At 42.2% G+C, this 18,006-nt stretch overlaps 1 protein-coding gene across 1 annotated transcript in view; it reads right to left on the reverse strand.

The window, feature by feature from the left end:
• Window positions 1–18,006, reverse strand: part of rab3gap2 (RAB3 GTPase activating protein subunit 2 (non-catalytic)) — a 45,921-nt gene that overhangs the window by 2,410 nt on the left and 25,505 nt on the right. The window contains 19 exon segments of the mRNA XM_084309711.1: window positions 873–1,037; window positions 1,314–1,532; window positions 2,202–2,291; window positions 3,356–3,571; window positions 5,220–5,294; window positions 8,899–8,934; window positions 9,030–9,100; window positions 9,637–9,703; window positions 9,916–10,022; window positions 10,948–11,130; window positions 11,487–11,661; window positions 12,216–12,376; window positions 12,584–12,692; window positions 13,058–13,155; window positions 15,438–15,654; window positions 15,959–16,080; window positions 16,823–16,913; window positions 17,160–17,224; window positions 17,904–17,986. Coding sequence (XP_084165837.1) covers window positions 873–1,037; window positions 1,314–1,532; window positions 2,202–2,291; window positions 3,356–3,571; window positions 5,220–5,294; window positions 8,899–8,934; window positions 9,030–9,100; window positions 9,637–9,703; window positions 9,916–10,022; window positions 10,948–11,130; window positions 11,487–11,661; window positions 12,216–12,376; window positions 12,584–12,692; window positions 13,058–13,155; window positions 15,438–15,654; window positions 15,959–16,080; window positions 16,823–16,913; window positions 17,160–17,224; window positions 17,904–17,986 — 2,350 coding nt within the window.

Consider the following 18,006-nt stretch of genomic DNA (forward strand, 5'->3'; position numbering starts at 1 on the left):
CGATCACATTTTTTTGCTCCCGATCCGATCCCGATTATGTGATTTTGAGTATCTACCGATACCGATCTTTCCCGATCCGATCCAAAAAAAATATAATAATAATAATAATTCTCCCATCCCAATTTCTCACATTACATTCACCCTGAATGTTGACGTTATCCAGGTGAAAAGTTAACTTCATTCAGTGAGGCATTGCAACCGGAGTAATCTAAAAACTCTGCCTCCAACCTGCTGCTTCATGAGAGCAATGGCGCCATCGTCTGTAAAAATCAGGTAACTGCAAGTTCTGCAACTAGTGGATGTCCCTCATCCTTGACATAAATCATTTGATGTATACGGTAATTAAATCAAAGGAAATTAGTTTGTTTTGGCAAAATTCTTCTGCTCTGTGTGACAATAAATAAATGATAATATGCAATTTAAAACCAAAACTAAGGCCTCAGTATGAGTTTAAGACGTGAACATGGTCATGTTTGTTGAATAAAAAAAAAAGTAAAAGAAAAAAATCCCGATTTTTATATATATTTTTTTCGATCCCGATCTTCTGAAAATCACGTGATCGGCCCCCAATCCCGATCACGTGATCGGATCGGGACATCCCTAGTTACAATATACCACCTAAAATGGATATACAGTGTTTTGGAATTAAACTCTTCAAATTGACACCCAGCATAGAACACAATACAGTTGTTTACAATGCATTTCTCTAGCATCCTCAACAGGAGTGCGCTAAACGCTCACATAGAAGCGGCTAAGAAACGTGTCTAATTAGTTCCACAAGGCACTAATCTTGGCCCAATTCTAACCATCTTCTCAAATTCAAGGTGGATCACAACTGCTTTTCCTCTGCATTTGGGTAATAGATAGATTACCATGGCTTTGAGCCAGGTGCACAGTGTAGGGGGAAGGCGTGCCAGCAGCTCCATGGCGACCTGGGTTTGACTCTGGCTGTGTAGCAGGGTGTAGCTCAGCCTCTGGCCTGTCAGCACCAGCAGCTGGGAGCCCAACACGTCCTTGTCTTCCACCTCCATCATCACCTAGGAGGGGACATAGAGCAAAGGGGGATTAAGAGAAGTATTTGCAGTATTCCATCAGACCTGGTGAAATAGTATTAAGTGTTTGTTTAAACTTGCTTGGAGTAACAGATGTTACTCGGCACAATACAGTGAGCGTTGAGACTATCTGAAAGGTCAATTTAAATCGGCTTTTCTATGAAGTTCCTTTGAACGCTCACTAAGTATTTGTCACTGGGAACTGCTCTAGATGCCATGGTCCTGTCATGATCATGGTGTCCCTGGTGTTTAGCTGCCTACCTCTTCAGCCCTGGGGTCCAGGCCCTGGTTGTAGAGCTCACAGACCAAGTGGCGCCGCAGGATGTCGGGGTTGACCTGCAGCAGGGAGCCCAGCTCCAGGCACATGGAGGGCCACCAGTCGGCCCTGGGGCCGCTGGTGGGGAGAGTGGCAGAGCCGGGGGCCGAGCTGGGGCCCTCGTCTAAAGCCTTGACCCAGTCGGTCAGCACACGCAGGAGGAACTGGGAGCAGGGGAAGGGAGAGAGATTAGAAAATATATTGTAGGGCAATTTACTGTACACAACAGTCTTTTATACACATATACACTCCTATACTGTATGTTTTTCTATATACATATAAACCTAGATAAACATATAAACTCCTATATGTCTTTCTATATACATACAGTATAACCTAGATAAACACATATACACTCCTATGCCTTTCTACATACTGTATAACTAGATAAACATACACTCCTATATGTCTTTCTATATGCATATAACCTAGATAAATACATATAAACTCCTATGTCTTTCTATATACATATAACCTAGATAAACACATACTGTATAAACTCCTATACAGGTGTCTTTCTATATTCATATAACCTAGATAAACACATATACACTCCTATATGCATTTCATCCGAGAGGAGAGGTGAGAGTGGATATTTTGATTCTGATTCTTTAGGCCAAGATTTGAAAAACAAATCAAAACAAAAAAATTGTTTTTACCATGGTTTGATTCAATTAATAATATATGCAATTAATAAAATAATAGTTCACAGCATTATGATCATAGAACAATTGAATACATAAACACACATTCATTTCATTTATTTGACATCAATCTTTTTTTACACCTCCTAATACAAACATCTGGGGACAAGGTAAGTATGAGAGCCGAACCTCCTGTCGTAGAGCCACCAGGCTGGGGTCCATGTCTCCACTAGGCATCAGCTGGATGGAGGTCAGCTCCCTGAAGAAGGCATTCTTCCCCTGGGAGGAGAAAATACAGTCAGCACATTGCTATAGACCAGGGCTGGAAGGTGTACTGAATATGAAGGTATACCGTCACGGATCAACAATATATATATTACAACTACCGGTATTTACATACTGTATATTTTTAAGTGAATCAAAAAATGTCCTTGCAGCAGTATTGAAAAAAGGAATTACATTTATTTAATGATATAGCACCATGACAAATGTAATACATGACAACGAAAAAAATATTAGTCATATCACATTATAATTTGTACTGGAAAACCATCAAAATATCGTGATATATTTTGGCCCCATCGCTCAGCTATGATATAGGCTACTACGGTTATACACTTGTTTTCTTTTATAGTTTATATTATTCATTATTATTCATATTTGTATTGAGTTTGCAGAGGTCAACAAATTCACAATTAAATTATGCACAGGAGACAGGGATCAGCTAAGCTAGGCTACCTTGCAGCCGCATCACTTTCTACTGAACACAGAGAGGAAATTGGTATCTATCTTCTGACTCTGGAGAAGACGGCAAGCACGTTTCCCACAATGTTGGCGTGTTCCTTTAACCAATGTGATACTGTAGGAGGGTAATACCATTTCCAAAGAAATGTGATGCACTTCCTCACAGCAATCAAAGCAAGGGCATGAAAGATCTATGAAACTTATTCCAAGGGTGCCAAGAAGACACAATAGAAGAGATTTTGGGGTAAGAATGTCTAAACACAAAAGATGAGGGAACACTTTTTTTAATCTATTCTTGAATACAGTAAGTATAATGTACCCTGTCGCTAGCATGAATCCATATCTCATGAAGGCCCAATTCCTAGGTATTATGGACAAGTGCAATAGACATGTTGGCTAGGGAGTATCAGCGATGGAAGATCTGTCCAGATTAGCATCCAAAATACAATTGACCCCCCCCTCCTTCCCAAAAGACGGGAATCTTGAATTGTGTCAACATTAATGTGAAATTGTTAATACATTTGGGTATCATCATGATTAGTCTGTCTGTCTGAATCAGTCTGTCTGTCTGTCTGCCCCCCCCCCCCCCCCTTCCTCACCTTGCTGTCGAACAGGCTGAGTGGTTTGATCTTGAGGCCGAAGGTCATGGCGGTGTGCAGCAGTGAGGCCAGCAGACAGTGGTGCTGGACCAGTGGGTAGTGGACCCCCTTCTGCTCCAGGGCCAGCTGCGCTATGGAGGCCGGCCCCTCCGCCCCGCACCACACCTCCTCCACGCCCTGCTCCGGCAAGGGCACCTCCTCCACCGCAGAGTCGGCCTGTGACGGGACGAGGGGGAAGGTGGAGTGAGGATAGGGGGGGGGGGTAAAAAGATTTAATACAGGCCTTACAGCTCTTATCGGGGGGAATATGCAATATTCTTGATGTGTATGTTCTGGTGTATATGGAACTGTGTGTGAGTCAACTATAGTTTGATTGTACATGTATACCGATACATTGTGTGTATACATTATGGAGAGGCTGTGTGCACGTCACTGGTGTCTCTCGAATGCCCAAGACAAATGTCTCCTAAAGGAGACAATGAAGGCTAATCTAATCTAAAGATGTTGCAGCTTTGCAAAGTGGGCTAGGGGTCAGAGGTCATGGATAGCTCCAATTTAGTCAATACAGATACTAGTTTTGACGATTCCACCTTAAAACATGTTTGTTTTTTCAATTCCCTTTTTAATTTCATGACAGAGTAACATTAATGATTAAATGATTACAAATGAGTACATTATGTCATTAATTAGCTTTTCTCAATAGAATAGGTCGATACTGAATTGATTTCGTCAATAAAACCTTTTTCCATAAACGGAAAGAAAATCTAAGATCCTCTTGTTCTGAGCCGACATTTTACATATTTCAAATGCTGTAAAATATATACCGATTATTGATATTGATACCCAAGATCAGAACAGCAATATCCAGCTCCAGCCAGGAGGTGCCCATTCAGGTCATCATAACCCCATTTCACGGTATTGCGCAGAAGTGCAGAAAAAAGCGTGTGCAAAATGTAGGTCATTAGTCATGCTGATCAAATGACATGCTTAAAATCCATCTGCCCGAATAATACGGCAATACTAATAACACAGCAGTACTAATAAGTAATAACACGGCTGTACTAATAACGCGCCAGTACCAATCACACAAGTACTAATAACACAGCAGTATTAATAACACAGCTGTATTAATAACACATCTGTATTAATAACACGGCAGTACTAATAACTTGGCTGTATTAATAACACAGCAGTACTAATAACTTGGCTGTATTAATAACGCGGCTGTACTAATACACGGCTGTATTAATAACAGCGCTGTACTAATGACACGTCATAAGGCTAGATCCACAAAGAATGGATTGCAGGGTGCTAATTGCACCCTTACTTACAATTAATTATGAATTGAAAATGGGGGACCCTGATGTAAACAAGACGAAAGTCTTTCTCTGGTCTGCATCCCCTTAACAATATTGTGTGTATTGAGCCGTACTGTATTGTACCCATTCTGCAATCTGTTAATACAATTTTCATTCATTCAATCAATCACCTGCGCAGAGAGTATGTAAGGGTGTAATTAGCACAGTGCAATCCATTATTTGTGGATCTAGGCCTCAGTGTTCATGATTTGTGCAGGATTCCAAAGAAAATCATGCCACCTCAAAAACTGAAAGAGAAGCACATGTCCAACTGGAGATTCAACGCAGGATTTGCTCTCATTCTAGAACACAGGTGATGTTCTGAAATGTCTTCCCTTGTGCTCCAACCATGGTGAGTGTAGGTGGACATGCACTCGTCGCCGCGGAGCCTTGCTTATGTCAGTGCTTTTGGTTGGTCATTCTCCATGCTCGTCCCTGCTGCATCTACTCACGTGATAACTGACAAAAGATAAAGGGCATTGATTAGGAACCAGTAGGCCAGTCACCTCCATGAGGATCTCCAGCAGCTGAACACAGGAGCCCAGGAACGACGTAATGGCGTTGTCCCCCATCCCCACGTCCTGACAGACACACACACGCATGCGCGCACACGCACACACACACACACAGTCAATACCCGGAGATTCAGTTTACATGTATTTATCATATATTCAGGTTCATACATATGTGACCCGGCACAGTCTAACCCGTCTTGTTAACACATTGAGTGCCACGCCCCTTCCGGGAAGTGACCACTTCCGTGCCGCCCATTAAACCCATGTAAACGTAGTTGTAGTTTGTAGAACTAAACCTATATTTTATAGTATCGCTATGGGTCTAATAACGCCGTCGAGTCTCATTGAGCTACTTCTGGTCAACGTGCAAAAAACAGATTATTTTTTCATCCGTACATTTCCGTTTGATACCGTTTTGAATATGAACATAGTCCGGCCGCTTCTGAGCAATTCCAGGGAAAAGACACGAAAACAGTGTTTTTGTGTAATTCAATAAACACGTTGTCATTTTTCGCCTGATTATCGGATCTTCCTGAAATCAACGCTAGATCATCACTATTATCCTTTGTGGTGCACACATGCAATGTGGTTTAGACCGGCTGGTAAATTACAGAGGTTACTCAGCCTCTCTGACGTGTAAAATAATTGGGAGCCATATGAGCATATTAGAGTATTATATCAGGGCTATACAGTGAGAGCATTTCACTCGCATTTGCCTCTAAAAATGTATTTGTGCGAACCGGAAAAATCATTTAGGAGTGCGAGTAATAGTCTTTCGTAGTGGGCGTGTCAACTGCGCAATTGTCATTTCATAATAGACGCAGAGCAGCGTGGACCAGCTCTGTAACAACTGTAAGTACTCAGTTAGCAGATAACATTACAGTAGTTATTGTTTTTTAGTGCGACTTGGGTATAACTGGCGAGGATGCAAAGCATGTTAGACAATTGGAACTGCTGCTCGCGGAGTTTCTGTTGCACATAGAAGCAGCGACTCGAGTCACGCTGCTTCTATGTGCAACGGAAACTCCGCGAGCAGCAGTTCCAATTGTCTAACACGCTTTGCATCCTCGCCAGTTATACCCACGTCGCGCTAAAAAACAATAACTACTGTAATGTTATCTGCTAACTTGAGTACTCCAACTAAGCTAACCTGCTAACGCTAACGACTGCTAACGCTAATCACTGGGGACGCTCAGAGGCATAGTGAGGGAAGGGAGGGCTGAGAATCTGTCTCTCTCCGTCTATCTCTCTGTGTGTGTGTGTGTGTGTGTGTGTGTGTGTGTGTGTGTGTGTGTGTGTGTGTGTGTGTGTGTGTGTGGCTCTCTCCCTCTCCCTCTCTCCATCTCTCTCCTGAACCTATTTCATTCAAAAGGAAGATATTGATGGACAGTAGCTATAGTATATAGCTCAGTAGCTGTAACAGAATAATTGTATTAATGACTATTGATTAACTATTATTCAATAGCGTTTTTTGAATTAAATAATTGTATAAAGAATTTCCATGTTCTGTCATCTAACAATATATTCCATTACCTTTCCTATCTGTATCAAAGTCAAAATGTTGGTATTGTGACAACAGTACAACATACAAAAGTAGCTTGACAACCGATATCCTTTGTGTCTAGTAGGCATGGGCCAATGTATGATTTTGGTGATATGTGCTATTGCACAGATGTTGACCCTTAGCACACGCACACACAGTATAATATGCATGTAATAAATAGTTTGTTAATAAACTCTGTTACTTGAAAAATGTTCACTGTGCTCCTAAATTTCTTTGTGTGCTCCTAATTTTTATTTTATTTAGGAGCACATGTGCTCCCTGGGGAAAAGGTTAGCGTAGAGCCCTGTATATAGTAATAATAATAACACATGGCGATATACTAAAAAGCTATTTCTAATTTTTGGCTGGTAAAAAATCTGCCTGGCTGGTCGTTTTTTTAATCCAAAAAGTTAATTTTGTTCCCTGGTTGCGTCTGAGGGGAGTGGCTACTCGCACAGAAATGAGAGGAGAGGAGACGCACCAAAATCCATTCCCAGACAACGGGCCCAGTACTTTGTTGGCGGTGTGAAAATATGCAGAGAAACATTAATATCTTTGGAACAGTTTGTGTTCAATTGTATCTGATGATCTTCTCTCCGTCAAAATTGAAAGTGTATTTTCCCTTAAGAACCTGTACTTTCATATAATGTAAAAAAAAAAATATTGAAGCATGCTTAACACATTGACCGCCAGCAGCAGGGGGCGCTGATCCCCCTTCAGCGCCAGGTCTTTATTCAATGGATATAGTTTTAGAATGCCAAACTTGCAAGTCCTGAAACTATATTTTATATTATAGCTATGGATCTAATAACGCCGTCGACTGTCAGTGAGTTGCTTCTGGTCAACATGCAAAAAACAGATTGATTTTTCATCCGTACATTTCCGTTTTATACCGTTTTGAATATGAGTATAGTTTGAGTGATTGAGTAATTCCAGGAAAAGACGAGAAAAGGGCATTTTAGTGTAATCCAGTTATCACGTTGTAATTTTTCGGCTGATTATCTAATCATCCTGAAATCAAGGCTAGATTATCATTATTATGATAATAATACTGTAAACGGTAAACAACCACACACGGTCCACACAGATAGCTTTGATCGCGGGAGAAAGAAATATCAGATCAACGCAAGATTTTATATATAGTATTCTTACCTTGTCTCTGATGTAATGCAAAAAAAATAATCCAATTATCTGATCGCCATTCCAGTTATCCACAGCGATCCTGTCCCCGACATTACCGAGCGTTACACATGAACGGGCGGGCGGGGTTAGTGTTCCATGCCATCGTTGTAAACCCCGCCCCCACGGCTCAGATCGGCTCAGAAAAAACACCAGACCGTTTCCAATTGAGTGCAATAGCTCCGCAAGGCAGTAGAGGGCGTTGTTGACCGTCTGCCAGCTCAGACACATTCACCAGGGTCTGCAGAGGCTGCAGCCATGAATTATGAATAGATATAGCGAATAAAATAAATAACGAGTTTTTGGCGATATTCGATTGGCGGGCAATAACAAGTTAACTCGTTCTTGGCAATTAATGTGTTAACAAGACCCTATTATCTGTGCCTGGTCACATATTGTCTGGTTTAAAAATTTCAAACATCTCCATATCTCAGTTTTTAAACATTGCAGATGTATACCGTACTTTTCGGACTATAAGCCGCGGCTTTTCCCCCCATTTTTCGACCCTGCGGCTTATATAACGGTGCGGCTTATATGTGACTTGACGTGACCAAACCCGAAAATGTAAAAATCTAAATATTGCTTTTTTGACGGCATTGAAATGTTATTTATCTGTTCCCTTATTTGCTAAACTTAATACAACTTGTAAATGGGTTAATTCTTGTTATTTGTCCGACAGTATTGTGTCCCAATGCTAATTACATATGGTAATTAAACATTAAAACACCTGCGGCTTATAGTCCAGTGCGGCTTATATATGTACACATCATTCAATTTAGCTGCTGCGGCTTATAGTCAGGTGCGGCTTATAGTGCGAAAAGTACGGTAACTCATTGTTTATCACCTTTAACTATAATAATCAATATGACTAAGATCACATTCCTCGCATGGACCAAACCAGTAGTAGCATGTGTTTGATCACAGACCATCTTTTACAAAGATAATTACCCGTCGACACAGCCGATCTTTAGGAGCCTTCCCCACCTGTAAGAGACGTTTTGAAACCCCGTGAAATACTTTGAACACCAAGACAGTCACATGTACAAGAACGGCGCATGCATGCATGGATGCCATGTTACCTTCTCCATGAGGAAAGCTGCCGCTGAGAAGCGTTTAACCATGAAAGTGCTCCACATCATTGAACAGATACCTGGCGGAGGAAACGCATGGTCAGCACTTTGTATTTACATACAGCAAGGCTTTCCTTTACTAGGCCTTCTCTAAACAATGAAGCCACTGCCGTTCACACTGCAAGCCTTAGTGCTCAATTCTCATTGATTGCCCAGATCAGATTTATTTTCTATTTATTTTTATAAATGTGGCCAATATCAGATTCCAGTGTGAACTGGTCACGCTCCAGAACTGACCCGCATGCGCAAATGAACAATAATAGAAGATAGACGTAGAGAATTGCGGAAAATGTCAATGTAATGTAATGTAAGTCACACACACAACGACTGAGGTCGCATTGCAAAAGATCAGACCTGTATCTGATTTAGGACATCATTATGAAAGTGGCCCAAAATGTAAAAGATCAGATTCCATGTGATTTGTGCCGTTCACACTGTTGTGGGGAAAAAAAACTGATCTAAGTCACATATGAGAAAATAAATCAGATTTGGGCCATTTTTGTCTGCAGTCTGAATGTAGCCTTACTTTACAGTAAAAGTAATTAGAGTCGCTCACCTAGTTGGATGTGAGGACTGGAGACCAGCCTCAAATGTTCTACTGCCCCACAGAGATATCTACCCTCCTAGGAAGACAGAGAGGGAACAGAGAGAGAGAAAATGAATACCAGAGAGAAAATAAGTATGAGAAATTAATGAATTGTTTTTGTTTGTGTGTGTACAGTTATGTGTGTGTGTGTGTGTGTGTGTGTGTGTGTGTGTGTGTGTGTGTGTGTGTGTGTGTGTGTGTGTGTGTGTGTGTGTGTGTGTGTGTGTGTGTGTGTGTGTGTGTGTGTACCTCAGGGTCTTTGTTCCACTGCACTACATACTCCCAGCAGCAGTGAGCTAGCAGCAGGTCGGGAGAGAGGGAGTCTGGGAAGCGCTGGCACACTGACACCAACAACTCTGGAAGAAAACACCTTCATTTAGTTTAAGTGTAGTTCCTCCTTTTTTATTAAAGCAGTTGCTCACTTTATGAATTGAAATATTTCACTCCACGTGGTTATTTCAATGACCCGTTTGTCAGATTTGACAGAGATTGAACTCTTTGGACCTTTTGGATGGATACCCTCCTTTTAGCCAATCACGACAAGGATGTGTTCCTCAATTTGTTCTGGGAGTGGGAATGATGTAGTTGCTGCGTTTGCACAATCACGTTAGGTTCTGTTGTTTCTTTGTTCACACAATCACGTTAGGTTCTGTCGTTTCTGTGTTCACACAATCACGTTAGGTTCTGTCGTTTCTGTGTTCACACAATCACGTTAGGTTCTGTCGTTTCTGCGTTCACACAATCACGTTAGGTTCTGTCGTTTCTGCGTTCACACAATCACGTTAGGTTCTGTCGTTTCTGCGTTCACACAATCACGTTAGGTTCTGTCGTTTCTGCGTTCACACAATCACGTTAGGTTCTGTTGTTTCTGCGTTCAGCCAATCACTTCACATCGCAGAGGTTCGCCATCTCCCCCAAAACCCCTCCCTGCTGAACAGACCCCCAACCGACCAGTAGGAGTCGCTATTGCAACGACCAGGACTCGTACCCCACCGGCTTCCCACCCGTGGACACTGACAACTCTGTTTGTAGGGACGACTGACCAAGCCAGAGGTACCGCTGCTGGAAATTGAACCCGGGTCTCTGCGGTGGTAAGCGAGTGTTTAGACCACATCAACCAGCCACTCCATGAATATTCTGTTAATATATGTTTACAGGGATGTTGTGATCGGGATGTTAAAAGTATAAACGGTGTATCCCATAAAGGCCCTTAACTGGGATATAAGCTAGTATCATCAATACATTGAATGTACATATTAACTACTGTTTGACAGCACTGACCTGCTGTCCTGCTAGACTCTGCGTCTCTCTCGTCCTCTCCTGCCTGCTGCTCGGAGCTCTCCCTCTCCCCCCCCTCCCTCTCTCCCTCCTCCCCCTCTCCTCTCCTCTGAAGGATCTCCTTCAGCCTCTCGGGGGCCAAGCCCTGCCTAAACACCCACTTAGCCACACTGTCAGCTACTCCACCTGGGAGAGAGAGAGAGAGAGAGATGCAAACATTAAAGAATAAAATACATACAAAAATGCAAGCTCAAAACCATTTATCATTTGCATTTACAATAAATGTGACAATCTAGACAACTTTTGAATCATTTAAAAAAAAAACACTCAGTACATTTACCTCTATGCTCATTTCAGATTTATTGCCTATATCTTCGGTTTAAAAAAAAATATATATATATTTTTGTTCCAGTTATTTGATAGACAGGAAAGACGTACAGTACAATCTTCCTGCAATATTTTTAGTTACTAGTCGACCTCTCTCTGTCTATTAACCGTCCTGCAACCCAACTGATGGCTGATAGTCCTAATCCTCCCCCTACCTCTGCCTCCCTCCAATAGCGTCTTGACAGAGCACTGCGGGTGGGCGCCCCCTGCTGTGCCCTGGGGAGGGGCCACCCACAGCAGGGTCTGCAGGGCCAGCACGTCCTCAAGCTGACGCACACACACCGCCCATTGCTCCAGGTCCAGAGACACTGCCTCCCACTCTGCCTGGAACTACACACACACACACACACAGACACAGAAAGAGAGAAAGAGACACAAGCCAGAAGAGTTGGTGTTCGGTTACACAGGCGTATTTAAAAACTTTTAAACATCTCATCACCTTTACCCTTCCTACTAACCAAATGTCCCCACAACTGTCATTGTGAGGACATTGGCCAGACCCCCATAAAGGAGCTATTTTAGGGTTAGGGGTTATGGTTTTGGTCAGGGTTAGGTTAAGGTTATGACTAGATTAAGGTTTGGCTAGGACTTGAGGAAGCAACATCATCGTTGGTAACTAAGGAATAGGACTAGGGTTCCAAAAATCTGAACTATCCCTTTATGGTCAGGGTAAGGACTAAGGAGGGAATGAATGTATGTCTATGGAATGTCCCCACAACGCATGAAAACGTAGCTCTGTGTGTGTCTGTGTATGTGTGTCTTTATGTCTGTGTGTTTGTATGTGTGTGTATGTGTATGTGTGTGTCTTTATGTCTGTGTGTTTGTATGTGTGTGTGTGTGTCTTTATGTCTGTGTGTTTGTATGTGTGTGTGTGTGTGTGTTACCTTGCTGTCGGCCAGGTTAGTGATGCTGGTCTTAGCTGCGCGGTGAGCCACCATGGAGGCCAGCAGGGCGGCAGCAGCGCTGTGGGACTGGACACAGGCAGCGCGCACTTGTTGCCACCAGGGGGAGACACACTGGGAGTCCCAGGAGTCCTCCACCGCACCTGGGCCACAGAACAACAACATGAACATGTGTCTTTTCTTTTGTGTTATTTGTGGTTGAATTCCACTTCCTGTAGTGGTAAATACTGAGAGGAAATAAATATTATTATATATCAATATAAAGGAGATTATAGTTGTTTTGAGTCCCAAGTCCATCATCATCTTATCCATTCAAATTGGACTAGGTGCGCACAGACATACACACACACCTTTCATGTTGCTGAGGGCGACCAGCAGTGCGTGTAGGCGTCTGACCGTGTCTTCTGGTTTCTTCAGAACCTCCTTCTCTCTGTGGAGCCACACACTCAGCAACAGAGCCTGACACACACACACACACACACACACACACACACACACACACACACACACACACACACACACACACACACACACACACACACACACACACACACACACACACACACACACACACACACACACACACACACACACACACACACACACACACACACACACACACACACACACACACACACACACACACACACACACGTTACAATGACATGATAACTTTACATTCCCCTGTCTCAAGAGAGGAAACAGACAATGGGTGGGGGACCGACTGCTTTATTTATTAATTACTGACTGAAAGAAAGAATGAGATAAAGAGAGGGCAGACAGAGAAACAGAGAGTTCCTAGAGAGAGTTCCAGAGAGTCTCACCAGTAGTTGCTGAGGGCTAATGCCAGCCTGCTGCAGTGTGTCACATACTCTCTGGAGTGGACTCTGTCCTGAAAGACAACTCCAGAACAGGAAGCTCCCTGCACAGAGAACAACAACACTCAGACAAATCACATCTTAAAATCGTAACCTTGCACAACAGCTGGCTTCAAGGGATCACGAGATCACGTGAGAATACATCTACAACCACGGTTGTTCGGACCAATCAGCGTCCTCTGAGGAACTACTGGCAGCTATGGATGTGGCTTAAGTGACGACAGTATCTGTTTAAAGTGCCAGCCCTATTCTAAACAGTTTCAAAGGATGACTTCCCAGATGGTTCTGTGTAACACACGAGAAGGTCAGGTTATTAAAAAAAAAAATCTCAAAATACAAGTGAGGAAATCGATGGGGTGGAGGATCATTTCATTTTAGGGTATTCATTTTAGGTGTATTCATATCCAATATAGTCTAACTGTGATATTGTATTGTGGATTTATTTTATTTTTACGTCTAAATGTAAAATAAATCGTGAACATCGAGTATATGTTGTCATATACTCGATGCTGATTGATCGAGATATAATACAAATGGGATATGGTGTTTAGATGCGCCAAGTAGGGCTGGGCGATATATCGAGTATACTCAATGTATCGCGGCTTGTTCTACATGAGATGTAGTAAATTACTATATCGTGAACATCGAGTATATGTTGTCACGTCGCGGCTTGAGATGAGACTAAATGTCTACAATTTTGCTGTCTAAATCAATGCTAAAAAGCTAAACGCTTTTTCTCACAAAATGACTTCTGAAATGTTTTGAGAATAAAAAACTACAAATCAATATGATAAACGTCAACTGGATTATCTGACATGTTATTTTCTGTGCCTAGGCAGATATCATGATATATATCGATATCGAAAGAAGGGCTTCTGCATATCGTGATATACGTTTTTCTCTCCATATCGCCATCATTTCACTTGTTTCAATTAACTGATTGATCGAGATATAATACAAATGGGATATGGTGTTTAGATGCGCCAAGTAGGGCTGGGCGATATATCGAGTATACTCAATGTATCGCGGCTTGTTCTACATGAGATGTAGTAAATTACTATATCGTGAACATCGAGTATATGTTGTCATATACTCGATGCTGATTGATCGAGATATAATACAAATGGGATATGGTGTTTAGATGCGCCAAGTAGGGCTGGGCGATATATCGAGTATACTCAATGTATCGCGGCTTGTTCTACATGAGATGTAGTAAATTACTATATCGTGAACATCGAGTATATGTTGTCACGTCGCGGCTTGAGATGAGACTTGCTTTAGCGCAGAGCTTTCCTCTCATTTCATTATAGACACAGACTAGCGCGGACCTTTAATGACATGCAATTTAATTGACGCAAGCAATGGGCTAACGTTAGCTGCTAACTAAGTTATCCCACATAACTAGGCTAAGCTAACTAGCGTTAGCTGCTAACCCTGGAAACGCTCAAAGCAGACTCCACGACACTAGTTCCATTCGTGAGGAAAGGGGGTGGGGTAATATTGATGAGGCTTGACAACAGAAGTTCAAACATAACTTCATATTTATTGGTTATTCATTTCTTCATATCGGGCATCCAGTTCGCATCACCGTGTGTTCAACTTCCTGTGTTGACATTCGAGTGTGACATCATCACCTACGGCAGCTTATACGCTCTAAACTCAAACCTACAAAACCCGGCTCGCTATCTCGCTCTCTCTCTACATTCGATGATTTAAAGTAGCCAAACGTTACAGTATAAATACTAACTGGATAGTTGATGATATAAACATTTAATTGCATTATCTGAAATATTCTAAAATCATTAAGTCTGCTATAAGCCATTATCCCTTTGTGTGTGATTATTATTTTCTCACAGTGTGTATATATATATGTGTGTGTGTGTTTGGCTAAAGTGGATAGAAAACACAGTACTGTGCAAAAGTCTTAGGCACCCAAGAGTTTTTATATAAATAGTCTTAGATGTAAATAAAAAAAATTTATTAGTGTGTCAGTAGACTACTCTTAGTACATTTTCATAAAATTATTTTTTAAAGCATCTTCATGGTTTAATAATGCAAACATATGTTGCAGGGACTTATTATAATCATCATATTGGCGTGACTGTATATATCGTGTATCGTGATATGGCCAAAAAATATCGCGATATCATTTAGAGGCCATATCGCCCAGCCCTAGCGCCAAGACAGCATATTGAGTATCCTGAATATAGAATGTGAGTGTGTGCGTGCATTTGTGTGTATGTATATGTATGTGTGTGTGTGTATGTATGTATGTGCAGTGTGTGTGTGTGTGTGTGTGTATGTATTTGTGTGCTTGTGTGGTTACCTAGCTGGTTCCACTCTGCGTCAGCCCCACGGACCACCAGCACGTCCCCGTCCTCATTGCACTCCAGCTGGGAGAGGAAGGCGCGGGGGAGCAGGGGCTTGCTGGGGGCGTCCTGGGCGAAGGAGACACTGGCGCGGGTGGAGATGAGCTGAGCGTAGCGCTGCAGGGTGGGGCCCACGCGACATAACTCCTCCTCGATACCTGCTAGAGAGTCCGACTGATGGTGGTGGTGGTGGAGGGGTGTGTGTGTGTGTGTGTGTGTGTGTGGGGGGGGGGGGGGGGGGGGGGGGGTAGTATAGAAAAGACGATGGGAAAAACAATATAATAAAGAGGAAAATCAGAAACCACCATTTAATAAAAAGACCATATCGGTGATAAATGTTAAAGAAATTGACCAGACCAGAAAGGTACTACGGAATGCAGTGGAGTTCATTATTGATGTAAACAAGGAAGTACACATGCACACGGAGAGAGACACATGTTTTCTAAGGTGCTACCTCCTTGGAGAGAGAGATACTCACAGCTTCAGAGTCTGTGTGTGTTTGTGTGTCAGAGGTAAGCTGCTGGATGTCTGTGTAGAGCTGCAGCAGTTTGAGCTGAGAGGAGCACAACTGTAGCAACGCCTCGTCCACCGCCTCCGGGTCTACGATGGCACACGCACACATACACACACACACACACAGATACACATACATTACATTGTGACATTATATTATACTGTATGTAGAGATGCACCACTTCTTCACTGCCAACACTGATTCGGAGTCCTAACCTTTAGCAGGTACTGATCCAATCCATTACAGACTAAGACCAGTAGTTTAAGGCCATTGGACAAAAATTTATGAGATCGAAATACATTTGTCTCCATTAGAGAAATACAATGTCCTATGTGTCGTAATGGGTATGTGTCGTAAATGTAAAAGTAGATTTCTGCCATGCTACACGACAATCCTGGTCTCACATTTGAGTATTTGGGACATTCTCTGATACCAATACCGTTTTAGCCTGATATCTGCCCGATATCCATTATGTTGGCGAATCCCTAATTCCCTAGTTATGACATTTTCAGAACTTCTGAAGACTTATAAACAATGGCAAGCATTTAAAAGGAACATTGCGACGATTTCTAACCTTAATCCTATCCTTCTGTTGAGAGGAACACTCCTCAACAGTCTAAGTGTCTAAAGTGGGTGCCTCATGTTTATGGTACTATCTGGGGTTAATTAAGGGTGTGTTCTTAATTTAATAACTGACATTATGGGTTTGTGGGTCTAGTCAGGCCTCACTATCGTTTTAAAGCTGAACTCCATTAGGCTCAGAGACTGAGTGCCGTTGCCTTAAGTTACAGGATTCTCACACAAACACAAGCAAGTTGATACTCTTACCTAGTTCCTTCAGACTGGCATATAAGGCGCGAGTGATGTTGGTCAGGCATGACACTGGAGCGTTCTTATTGGACAGCAGAGACTCCAATGCCTAAAGGTAAACAAAACAATTTTTTTTTTTTTTTAAATTTGAATAATAAACCATGCTCAACAGCTCAAGAGGTAGGTTTAGGTTAGGGGGTTGATTCCCACTGGGGTCAGTGTCCATACTAACAATGCATGTCCTTGTGGTACCGTGAGGTGCTTTGGATAAAAGCCTCCACTAAATGAAATACATGAATATGTTAGTTTCCTGGGTATTCTAACCAGGTGTAGTAACCAGTGAGTGTGTCTTTACCTGTTTCTTAATGGCAGGGTGTTTGATGTCCAGAAGCACACTCTTAGCTTCACTTTCCAAGATATCTGAGGAGGGAGGAGTTTAACATCAGAGCAGTAAAGGTAGATAACCCCACCTCCGCCTATCCTCCTCTCCAGCTGTGTTCATACTCCAGAGGGAGAAATAACGTGGTATTTCAGCATGTTGTTTTTGGCATTGTCAGAATGTTCAGAATTTCAATATTCAAATATAATTTGAATAAAAGAAAAATTATAATAAAATGTAAAAAAGATTAGAATACCAAACTGCCAGTTGAATGTAAATACAATTTTACAAAAAACATTATTGTGACATCTTGAGGATTTCACCCTACGAGTACAAATAGATGAACCTCACATGGTTGTGTAACAAAAGGTAACTGGTATTAGACTTTCTGCACGTCCCTCTTGAGCAGGTTTGAAAAGTAACACATTTACATATCATGGAATTACAATCATCAAAAAAAGTGGTAACTATAATCCAAAATTGCCGGCATTGCAGTACCCCCCTGGGGCCGCTAGGGGTTAAGTGCCTTGCTCAAAAGGTACTGATAAACACCATAGATATAAAAAAAAAAACATCCGCCACCTTACAGCTTGAGCACCCTCCTCGTCAGTGTCTGGGATCAAACCGGAGACATTTCGGTTATTGGTCGGCCTCGGTACCACTTGGACACCCTTCCAACCCCACATTAGGAACAATGAATAAGTCTCAAGTCTCACTCACCTGGCGGCACCTCTCTGCTCCTCAGGATGGTGGCGAGTCTCTTCAGCAGGTGCATGTCTTTGGCTCTCTCACTCTTCTTGTCACTGGAAGGAATGAGGACACA

Source organism: Notolepis coatsorum (assembly GCF_963971535.1).
Source record: "Notolepis coatsorum genome assembly, chromosome: 3".
NCBI lineage: Eukaryota > Metazoa > Chordata > Actinopteri > Aulopiformes > Paralepididae > Notolepis > Notolepis coatsorum.